A 12,058-nucleotide genomic window follows, 5' to 3' on the forward strand; every position below is an offset into this window, starting at 1 on the left:
TGCATCCTTTCTTCTGTATGAAATGAAAAAGGGACACCTTTTATTTACCTGCCATGTAAAAAATCTCCAAACAAAGCAAAAGGTTTTATATTTATATATTTTCCCCATTTTTGTTAGATTCCTTAAAATTATGTGCAGCTTTGTAATACGTGAGAAGTTTCTCAGGTTTCAGGTGTGGATTCTTGCCCTAGATCCAGTTTTACATTCCCTTATTAAATGATATGTAGTTAATCAGTATTCAGCCTTATTCATTCAGGTAAGAAACGTGACAGTCAAATATAAAACTAATTTATCTCCTTCAATCTGTACTTGGTTTGAAATTGGCATTAAAACCTGAATGGAAAACCTTTTATACTATGCTGTAACCTGGAAATTCAGATGGTAAACTTGTATGCTGTGTTAATCCCTTTCTTTTGCTGAAGGTGACATGTGAACTTTTTGAGTACTGTGGTAAAGAAATGTTTAAAATATAATCTATTTACCAAAAATGAAAACTGGTTCTGTAAAATGCTGACTAAAATATTAAACCATTTAAGGTTTGAAAAAGCAACTGCGGAATACCAGGAGCACCTGTGCTCCATGACAGGAGTAGATTGCTGCATAACAGGCTTTGACAAAACTGTTCTGAAGTTGGCCAATTCAAACAGTGTGAATAATGCCAGCCCAAAGCATTCCTTGAATGGTCAGTATTTACTGTTTTCTTTCTAAGAGAAATACAATTTTGTAACTGCATGTATACAAAATTAGAACATTCAGTGATATAGCCATGGTAGTGATAGTGTCTGATTCTTAAATCTGAAAACCTGTTTCTGTCTGCAGTTAAACTGAACTGCTTAATGCCATTGAAACCAATATTATCTGTAGATATGAGGGTTTGCAGTACTGAGGTCTACCTGAATTAAACTAAAAATAATAGGTAAAATATTTTATAACTTACTAATTTTAGTTCTAAATTATTTTAGATCATCATAACTTAAGGCATAGAATTTGACATAATTGTATCAAATGCATTAGTTACTCATTTTTTTTAACTACTGAGACTTTGTTGTAGTATTCCGTTTCATCTTTGAAAGCGGACCTTCTTTCTTACTAATTTAGTTCTTCTGTTTTCCTGTTCGATGTTTCTTTACAGATATCACCTATATTTTTCCAAAACCTCCTTTGAAAAGGTTCTATAAAAAAAAAAGTGGAAGGAGAATACTGTAAATGTTGTGTAACTTTGATTTTTTTTTTTAAAAAATAGTGTTTTTATTGACAAAAGACACAAATTACATTTGAGTATTAGATTTGCTATTTAAAAATACGTAACCATTGATATATACTTGTTTCGCAGGAGAAACTAGAAAAACTGTTCTGACTAAGCCAAGTGACTCTTCACCTGAAGTTATAAACTACTTGGGTAATAAAGCGTGTGAATGTTACATTTCCATTGCTGACTGGTCTGCTGTTCAGGAGTGGCAAAATATGGTCCATGACTTGAAGAAAAGCAACAGTAATACCTCAATCAATCTGAAAGCAGATTTTAACTACATAAAGTAAGGATATAATTAATTTATTCATCAGTACCTTAGAGTTCAGTATCTTAGAACTGAAATATTAAGGTGTTTATATGGATTTTGGAAACTAGATGTCGTTGGAATAGAGGCGTAGTAAGAAGAAAGTTGTGTTCATGGGAGGGGAAAAACTTGGCCATGATATTTAGTAGCCATACAGATAAGTAAAGAGGTACCATCACTCTAGATAGTTAATGTGGCTTTCTGACTGCTGAGGTTTCTTAGTATTAAAGAAAAACATCTTTTCCTTGGAAGTAAAAGATACCAAATTTATTCTACTTCTATTGGCAGAAGATGCATCCTGTTGCACAACTTAAATAATAGTGAAAAATAAAATGCCTGTCAGTGGTACAGTTTTTAAAAATATTTTGATTAATGTAATGTAAAAGGTGTGTTAAGGAGGTGGTCTTGGCTGCATATAGTGTGCGCATTTATTTCCTAACTCTTGATATTCTTCTGGTTCATGAAAAAATATTTGTGACGTAGAAATACTCCGTCAAGCTTTAAGGGTCCTTTGTGTTTCATTTGACAACTTGAATACTTCCCATCCCTGTACTACTGTGGTAAACACTGTAAAATCCTTTTGGCTGAAATTCCTTGACTTAAAAATAAAAGCATAGAAGGAGGCTTTGAAATAAAACCTTGCAGGTCTGAAAAAGTGACTACTTCTGTTGGAGAAAGGGGCGATCCTTTTCCTTACTGCAGTAACAGTGTGTTGTGCAGCTAATGCATTAGGGGAGAGTGCATGCTTGTCGTGGATGTGAAAGTGTCATTTCTGAATGTTCGTGGTTTTGTAAACCCCCTGTACTTCTGATAGACATCACAAGTGCAGAACTGTACTGTGCAGCGGTCTGGTAGTTTTGTGTGGTTGAAGTTAGTTTTCATCCAGATAATTACTGGAAGGTAGATACTATATCATCAGAAAAATCCTGTAAAGAGCTCCTGACAATGCGCAGCACTAACTCTTCTGGTCCTGAGCAGGCTGAGAAGAGACTGTAGTAATGAGGATTGAAATAATTTAGCAGAAAGGGGAGTTTTCACATGCTGATTTTTTTTTTTTTCTTTTCTAATGCAGAGACTTAGATAATTCCTTCTTCAGTGGATAATAACAAGAATTTTGAACCTCTGAGTCCTCTGTATTCTGAGCCATCAAGCCTCTTAATCTTTCAGGGCCTTTTTTGTGTAGTTCTGTATAGGTCTATAATGCTCAAATTATTTCCAAATGTGGAACAATAGGGAAAACGTTAAATTTGCTGCTTCAGGCTGTTAAGCAATATAAATCTGTATAATCTGTGATCTGCACAACATTCCAGTATTCCTGGAATTTTGGTTTCATGTAAACTGAAGAATTGAAACCATGGCCTCATGAAATTCTGCCCCAAAACTTATTTCTCTGTGCATGGGGATTGGGAAGTTTTGGGGGTTCCTTTGTTTTTAAACTCTTCCAAAGTCAATCCTTTTTGCCTGACTATGGTAGAAGATGATTATATAGTATAATGATAATATGAAAAGCTTCATAGCTGGATAGGTGTGGTTATCTTTTTACTTTAATATTGAATGTATCTATTTGGTGCAGTACTATTGCCTTTTATTGATCTGTGTGAAAATTTGGATTTTTGCTCAGGATGAATCATAAGTGCTCTGTAGGATTTTGAGTTAGGCTTGAGTCTTTTGCTGTTTAAGATATTTCACAACTAGAATAAAGTAAGAAATGTGAAAATAAAACTACAAACATTGAATTGCAGATCTTTGAGCAGCTTTGAGTCTGGACAACTTACTGAATCCTCTGAACAACTAGAATTATTACCAGGAGAAAATATCAACCTGCTTGCAGGGGGATCCAAAGAAAAAATAGGTATAAATGCATAAGTTAACATTACTTCAAATACAAAAGTAAATATTTCTTCATTTATCTGTTTCTATAAATGACAGACTGAAACTTCTGAATGCAGTTTGCTCTGGTCAGTGGACTGACCATAACATTTATGAATCAAACCTCAAAATGACTGGCGGTGGTCATTCTAAATGTTGATTCAAGTATGTTTTCTGGAATTACTGTGTTTGTTTATAAGTAGTCTATCATCCATTTCTAATATGAATACATACAGATACTTAAAATATATATATTTTTAAAAATATTTTTTCCAAACTTCTGTGCTCTCAGAAATGTATTCTCAGACAGTGACATTTGATAAAATTTGGCAGTTCTAGTTGGTTTCAACTGTTTATTCTCCACGTAGACATGAAGAAGCTCCTTCCTAATATGCTAAGTCCTGATCCAAGAGAACTTCAAAAAGCAGTTGAAGTACAGCTTTTGAGAAGTTCAGTATGTCTGGCAACAGCTGCAAACCACATAGATCAGGAGCAAAAATGGCAGTCAATATCCGAGTGAGTTGAAATGCACTATGAATGAATGTAATATACTGTGTAAAGCTGTTCTAGTTTGTTAAACATAACTTTGTGAAAAGCATACTCTGCTTTGTACTTCAGCATCTATGGTAGTTTGCTACCAGTTTTAGCTGTTGTGAGTTATAAACTTATTGAGCAAAAATAAGATGATGCTTAACTTGGAGATTATTTAGTTCCTTTCAGTTGATAAAATACGGCTTCTTGACAGCTTAATAATAAAGTACTATACTGTAACTTGTGCATAATATTGCAAGATTTTCTCATCACCTCTTTGCAGACATTGAATTTGCATTATCTTTAGTAATTTTGGTATCACTGTTTATTTTTAAAGTCTAGCTGACAAAAATGACTGTTCTGGTTATTTCAGAAACGTTATTAAGTACTTAAAGCAAACATCACGAATCGCTATTGGACCTTTAAGACTTTCCACACTCACTGTGTCTCAGTCTTTACCAGTGTTGAGCACTCTTCAGTTGTATTGTTCTTCTGCATTGGAAAACACTGTGTCTAACAGGCTGACATCAGAGGTATGTCTGTGTGTTTAAAACCTGAATTGGAGTAGTATCTGTCTTCATCTTAAGGCATGAAGTATTGAATGTAGAACATACATTAATTGTTTTGACCATTGTTAATGATATTATAAAAAGAATTCATTTAGTTTTCTAATGAGCTTTGACCCAAGTGTTTTTAAATTTACATCTCAGTTGGACTTCTTTCTATAGGTATAAATATAGCATCTCTTACAGTATTTTAAGTTTTATTGATAGTTGGTTTTTAGAGAAGTGTTGTTATTTCTTCACTAAATAAATTGTAATGCTTATTTCTACTACACACAATATGTGATTTACTTTAAAAATAACTTTAAAATATTTATCAAAACCCAATCACGTCAGCAATTAAGAACAATGGCAAACTTCAACCAGCATGAATGATCTAGTTCTTGTTTCTAATCGTGTTCCTCAGAAAACAATTCTGCTTGATTTTGAGCTAGTTTTAGTGTTGTCCTCTCAAACCCAAGCACGTCTTTCTAAAGTTGCATAAAACATATTTGCATTTTATTAGTTAACAATAAAGAGTCAAGTAAGAATGTTTATTCTGCACTAAAATAGTCTTCGGTTTTAATAAATGAAAATATATTTTAATAAATATGCCTCATGGCAACGGTGCAACTTCTGTGCCTCTTCCAGGACTGTCTTATACCTCTCTTCAATGATGCTTTGAGGTCATGCAAACAGCATGATGTAAGGCCGTGGATGCATGCGCTGAGGTACACAGTGTTCCAGAATCAATTGATGGAAAAACTTAAAGGTATATAAGCTCTCATTTTAGTGTTGTGAAAGGTAAATGTAGAATTTGAACTTAAATCTTCTGCTGAAAGCAGCAGCTGTGTCTCTTTCTATTATTTACTTTTTAAAAGGCAAGTTTTGGTTATTTAGGTGTCTTGCTTTAGAACTTGGGGTCTCAATTACTACTGTAATGTAGACACTGTTAAAAAGAAAAAAAGTCTCTTCTGAAATGCTTAGCAGTTCTATACTCTTCTACTTGCACTTGCTCATCTTTTCATATTTCTAAATGCTTTCACTTGTGAACACTTCAACACTATCAGTAATGGGTCTTTTAAAACAGTCAGGAAAGACATTTAAATGTGCACCGTGGTAAGAGATAATGGGAGAAAAAGTTGTATTAGGGGACAAGTACGTTTCTTAGTTAAGAATAATGCTTGTAGTGAAATACTGCTCTTTTGACCAACAGATAATGTATGAATATATCTTATTTATTTATTTCAGATGGGTTATATAAATATTCTAGGCAGAAATCAAGTCATCTGAATTTCTGAAGGAGATGTTAAGAAATACGAAAGAGCTGAGCAATTTTTTACTGATGGCCATGTATAGAATACATTGGGCAGAAATTATCTGTATAACTCAGGTGCGATTATTGATTGTTTAATAATTCTGTTTATTATGTCTTGCTTTCTTCTTCAGAGCCAACAGTCTCGATTAAAAGCCATCTAATGGAGCTGGGCTTAACGGCAGCGAAATTCGCACGGAAGCGAGGAAATATTGCCCTAGCTACACGACTGCTTGCCCAGTGCAGCGAAGTTCAGCTAGGAAAAACCACCACTGCACAAGACTTAGTCCAGCACTTTAAAAAATTGTCTGCACCAGGTCAGATAGATGAAAAATGGGGTCCTGAACTTGATATTGAGAAAACAAAGTTGTTATACACAGCAGGTGAGTATTTGCTAATTATGTTGTAGATACTTGAGCTTCGTGTCCCTGTAGCCACTAATTCCCCTGACCTTGAAGAAATCATAATAGAACAGTATCATTAGGAACTGATTTCATCCTATTAACTGTTGTCTCAGTCTGAAAGTGTTTTCACAAGTCTTTTCTTACTTGTCATTTTTAACTTCAAAAGAGAAACTTCTTCGTAAAAATATATTGTTACAAGCTGTATCTGAATATGCTGAATTTTAGAAGTGTTTTGAATAAAGTTAACACTCTACTGAAGATATGCTTTTCATGATATGCAGGTCAGTCAACACATGCCATGGAAATGCTGAGTTCTTGTGCCATATCCTTTTGCAAATCTGCCAAAGCTGAATATGCAGTTGCTAAATCTATTCTCACACTGGCTAAATGGATTCAAGCAGAATGGAAAGAGATTTCAGGACAGTTGAAACAAGTATATAGAGCTCGACAGCAGCAGAATCACACCGGTCTGTCTACCTTGTCTAAAAACATATATAATTTGATTGATCTCCCCGCTGTTAATACACTAGAAGAAGAATATCCTAGGATTGAAAGTGAATCTACAGGTACATTTGTTCTTCTTATTATTCTATTTTTGTTAAATTAGTTACTGATGATTCCACTGAGGGATAGCACTAGTTATATTGATAAAGACTAAGTGCTCCATCACTCATGTATTTTTGTTTTCCTAATACACATATAAACAGCATGTGGGTTTTTTTGCTCTAGGTAACTATACATAGTTAAAAGAACTGAACACCTTAATACTGACACTTCATATTTCACATTTTTCTCATTCAAGCCATGATGGCCTGAAGAAGAAACCGGAATGTGTTTATTTTATATGAGGAGGAAGTAAAATTTTGTCATGCTTCTGTTTTCTTTCAGCTCCTGTATTTGCTAAAGTTCGAATGAGATCTTTCAGCATAACAGCATTTATTACTTTGAAAGCCCTGATACATGTGAAAAGCAGTTGACTTTAGGTTTTCTCATGATCTTTAATCTGTACATAATTTGAACACTTCTGCTATTACCACAAAATATACTCTAATTCCCAGTTTTTGGCAGACTTTTTGTCAAATGTCAAGATAAAGTTCTTCCTTTGCTTAAACATGGATTTTATAAATAACTTAGTTCCTCTCTTGCAGTCAGAATTACTTTAGAGCTGTTAATGGATGTTAAGCAGTAGGTGCTTTGTGCCTCGATGGTGAAGAAAATAAATATATACACAAACAAATGCAAATACACTGCTCTTCATAAAAGTCTGCTCTCTGAAGTATTTTGCTCTCCTGGACATCACAAGTTTCTTGTCTAAGTTCCATCTTTCCATGAAAGAGAAAGCAATTGCAGAGTATAGGCAGTGGTTGTTAGCAAATGAAAAACTGGTCTTTGTTTTGCAGCCAGTGTCAGAACTGAAAAATAATTGCATTTTGGAAAATTTTACACACTTGGGTACTAACTGACAAAAAAAATACCTACATACTTACAATGTTTTGGTGTCATTTTCTATGTTAAGGAAATTAGAAATAGGTTTTACATCATAACACATGTTGTTCTATTTCTCCCGTTACAGTAAATATTGGAGTTGGAGAACCTGACTTCGTCTTGGGACAGCTGTATCACTTGTCTTCAGTACAGGCACCTGAAGTAGCCAAGTCTTGGGCAGCCCTGGCTAGTTGGGCTTATAGATGGGGCCGGAAAGTAGTTGATAATGCCAGGTAAATTCATCCTAATATTTAAATTTATACAGCACAGTTAGTTTTCTTAAGATAAACCCTAGCTTTGTATTTATGATTACTATTCCGTGTGGCCCAAAGTCATGTGTGAGCAGAGAAGTGGGTATTCTATTGATTACTTGCCCTCTGTAAAAAGAAGCGAGCTTAATTCTGAGATAAGGATGAAGATTTCTTCTTTCAAGAGTTTTTATATATACAGTTCTTAATGGGTTCAATAGCTCTGTGAATACTAATATATTGGGAATCAATAATTCATTAAATGTTACAGTCAGGGAGAAGGTGTTCGTCTGCTGCCCCGGGAAAAATCTGAGGTTCAGAACTTGCTTCCAGACAACATTGCAGAGGAAGATAAAGAGAAAATCTATGGGATTCTTGGGCAGGCAGTGTGTCGTCCAGCTGGGATTCAAGTAAGTGTAAATTTTCTTGCTTAAAAAATGTTCAGCTTCAGTGTGAACCTTATTTTTTCCTCTACTTGTGATTCATATTAACTCCTGTAAATGTTTTAAAGTTAAAATTCAAACGATACAGGAGTTCTCTAAGAAACCATCTGTTAGCTAAATGGTAACACATCTGTTTTATGGACTATGGTAGTATGACCAAGTAATGCAATTGCATGAGTTGCCTAGATAAAACTAATACTGATTGTAGAAATGTTTGGAGGACTTAATCAAATCTGCTCTTTATTTGCATTTAGGATGAAGATATGACTCTACAAATCACTGAAAATGAAGACAATGAAGAAGATGATATGGTGGATGTTATATGGCGTCAATTATTAACAAGTTGTCCCTGGCTTTCAGATCTTGACGAAAATGCAACAGAAGGGTTAATTAAAGTGTGGAGGAAAGTTGTAGACAGAATCTTCAGCCTCTATAAACTCTCCTGCAGTGCATACTTTACTTTCCTCAAGCTCAACGCTGGTCAGGTTAGTGTTTGTGCTGATGAGGAAGTACAATTAGGAACTTTTCTAAATGATGAAATGAACTTAGAGGACTGTTTATTTCTTTCAAGGTTCCACTTGATGAAGACGATCCCAGGCTGCACTTAAGAAATACTTCTGAGCAAAGCACTGATGATGTTATTGTGATGGCAACCCTAAGACTGTTACGATTGCTTGTGAAACATGCCGGAGAACTTAGACATTATCTAGAGCATGGCCTAGAAACTACACCTACTGCTCCTTGGAGAGGTAAGCATATGTTATTTAATTGTTAAAGTTAATTTTGATGCATTTTCTCTAAATACAAGCAAAAAGGTATTCACTGCACTTTCATAAAATTCTTATTTAAGCATGATGGAAAGAGAGCCTGTCTTTTACTAAATAATTAGAAAGGAAATAATAAAGATAAGAAAGGAAATCTAGTTTGTGAAGTATTATGGGTTTTTTCCAAGTTAGAATTTGAACTGCAGTTCAGGGAAGGATGTGTGGCTAAAGCCAGATGTTTCAATATTAGTTGTCTGTCACTACACTGCTGGTTTGGGTTGCTCAGGGACTTTCCCACAAAAGGTTGTTGAGTTAGTGTGGAAGGAAGCGGTGGAAGAGGGCCAACTATTGCAAAACTGTACTTTTGAAATACTCGGTTATGCTAACTTCAAGAACTATTAATTTGACTCTCCCTTATTTTTGAAAAATTATATAACATACGGTGTACAAAACCGAATTGCTAGTGCTTGGCTAAAGGATTTATATATTGCATCTGTTGTTACCTGTATTTGAATAGTAGATGAAAATAAGCTATTGCCTGTACTGTGAAAAGGTAGTTATTTAAAAGAAGTTTTTATTGGTAGACTAGACATTTATGTTCTCCCGCATAACCAGCATGCTTTTAAAAATAAGATAAAATTCTGCATCATTTGAAGTGAAATTAAGTGAATCGGCACATTTTCTTTTCCTGTTTATGAAGGTATTATACCTCAGCTTTTCTCCCGCCTGAATCACCCGGAAGTGTATGTTCGTCAGAGTATTTGCAACTTACTGTGTCGAGTGGCTCAAGATTCTCCTCATCTCATACTATATCCTGCAATAGTGGGTACCATTTCACTTAGCAGTGAGTCACAGACTTCAGGTATGGAGGAAAAGTTAAATGTTCAAATACACTTTAGCTAATATGTTTTTATATACTAGATAGAATGATACTGAGGGTTTTTTTTTCAGTAACTCTGATACTTTCTGTCTTAATATTTTGATTATGAGACCTCAGTGATACCTTTGTTTTGATTTAAGTTTGGCAAATAGGCTAGTGTTTTCAATTTTATCATTGTATACTTTGCCAGTACTTAATGTAATATGGGGACATGATGCTAAATGAACTATTGAGTGATGTATCTTTCAAGGCTAGAACAGTGTAGCTAATATTTTAACATCTGTTTTTAATTTAGGAAGCAAGCTGCCTTCTTCCATCCCTACTTTGCTAGGTAATATTCAAGGAGAAGAACTGTTGGGTGGTGAATGCGATGGAGGGAGCCCCCCAGCTTCTCAAGAAAGTAGTAAAGATGACACAAAAGTTGGGTTAAATGAAGATCAAGCAATGATGCAAGACTGTTACAGCAAAATTGTGGAGAAACTCTCTGCTGCAAATCCAACAATGGTGTTGCAGGTAAATAATCCAAATATATGATGCTTGTGCTCTTATTTGAACCACAAAGTATGTTATATGTATATCTTGTACCAAATTTTCAGTAGGTTGATCCCCATCTTTGCTGTTAGGCTGTCATCTTTTTTCAGGTTTTTCGTCTACAAAAGCAGTTTTTAGTATTACTGCTCTTAAAAGTAAGTGAATCTTTATTTTATACAGGTTCAGATGCTAGTGGCTGAGCTGCGCAGGGTTACAGTTCTCTGGGATGAACTTTGGTTAGGAGTTTTACTGCAGCAGCACATGTACGTCCTCAGAAGGATTCAACAACTGGAAGATGAAGTCAAGAGGGTCCAAAATAACAACACTTTAAGGAAGTATGTCTTTTTTGAATAATTCAAGTGATAATCATTAACAGATGTTTGTTCTTGGGGAAGAATACAGTCAAACCGATCAACACTGTTGTTGCTTCTGAATTCGTACTATCCTAGCTGCTTCTTTGTAAGCCAGTAACCTTATTTCAAGAATATTTTGATGCTACATCTAGTATTCTAATCAAATGAGAAACAACAGTCTACCTGTGAATCCATATTGGGATTTTCTTAGTAATAATGTATTAGAACCCAGTGCATATTAAGTTGTGGATTATGAGATTCTATGGTTCTTCATTTCCAAGGTTTTTCTTACGAGTCAGCTGAAATGAGGACAGGCATGTTGAAGGGTGTAATGTATTTGGAGTTTACTGTAAATACAGATATTTGAAGTAAACAGAATGTCTTAATCTCTTTCGGTTTTCAGTGTTTAGCAAGTCTTTGTTTCTCCCTCACTTGGGTTTTCCTGTGAGTGGATTTGTGGAAGAGGAAAGCCATTCACTGGGCACCTGGCTAAGCTTAGGAACGCCTCTTGATTTCTATTAGTCAAGCTGACATGGAATGAAAGAACAGCATGATATGAATTGCTCCTTTCCCCTTCTTTTGTACTGTGGTACATCTTCAGTAGTAAAAAGCCCTTTTATTAAAGGAAATCAGTTGTTGAGAGTGGTTTCAGCTCTGAGCTTCTCAGGGTTTCCAGCGGTGAAGAACTCAGTTCAGATGTTTCAGTTAATTAAAAAAAAAAGTGTGGTTCAGGGGAGCATGCATTCAATGGGATATGAAATACTCTTACTACCATCATTCTGAAAGACCTAGAGATGTAATTTTCATGAATTCTTAGATGTCTCATTTGCAGTCTTACTCTAATGCTCTGCTTGTGAAGTAACTTGATTTTCTGGAGTTTAGAGGAAACACTGTTATTTGGGTTTTTTTTATAGAGAAGAGAAAATAGCAATCATGCGTGAAAAGCATACAGCTCTAATGAAGCCCATTGTATTTGCTTTGGAACATGTACGGAGCATCACTGCAGCTCCTGCAGAAACTCCTCATGAGAAATGGTTTCAGGATAACTATGGAGATGCAATTGAAAACGCGCTGGAGAAACTTAAGAATCCTTTGAATCCTGCTAAACCTGGAAGCAGCTGGCTCCCATTTAAAGAG

The 12,058-nt window shown here is 35.0% G+C and overlaps 1 protein-coding gene across 1 annotated transcript in view; it reads left to right on the top strand.

Moving 5' to 3' along the window:
• The window catches only part of SMG1 (SMG1 nonsense mediated mRNA decay associated PI3K related kinase), a 66,878-nt gene that overhangs the window by 35,863 nt on the left and 18,957 nt on the right, over positions 1–12,058 (top strand). Inside the window, exons 24-39 of the mRNA XM_074918757.1 lie at positions 537–682; positions 1,334–1,535; positions 3,299–3,408; positions 3,794–3,941; positions 4,330–4,489; positions 5,150–5,270; positions 5,948–6,196; positions 6,499–6,783; positions 7,791–7,935; positions 8,222–8,360; positions 8,648–8,878; positions 8,965–9,142; positions 9,858–10,019; positions 10,333–10,550; positions 10,749–10,903; positions 11,836–12,058. Coding sequence (XP_074774858.1) covers positions 537–682; positions 1,334–1,535; positions 3,299–3,408; positions 3,794–3,941; positions 4,330–4,489; positions 5,150–5,270; positions 5,948–6,196; positions 6,499–6,783; positions 7,791–7,935; positions 8,222–8,360; positions 8,648–8,878; positions 8,965–9,142; positions 9,858–10,019; positions 10,333–10,550; positions 10,749–10,903; positions 11,836–12,058 — 2,872 coding nt within the window. The remainder of the gene's footprint in view (positions 1–536; positions 683–1,333; positions 1,536–3,298; positions 3,409–3,793; positions 3,942–4,329; positions 4,490–5,149; positions 5,271–5,947; positions 6,197–6,498; positions 6,784–7,790; positions 7,936–8,221; positions 8,361–8,647; positions 8,879–8,964; positions 9,143–9,857; positions 10,020–10,332; positions 10,551–10,748; positions 10,904–11,835) is intronic.

Source organism: Athene noctua, chromosome 15 (assembly GCF_965140245.1).
Source record: "Athene noctua chromosome 15, bAthNoc1.hap1.1, whole genome shotgun sequence".
NCBI lineage: Eukaryota > Metazoa > Chordata > Aves > Strigiformes > Strigidae > Athene > Athene noctua.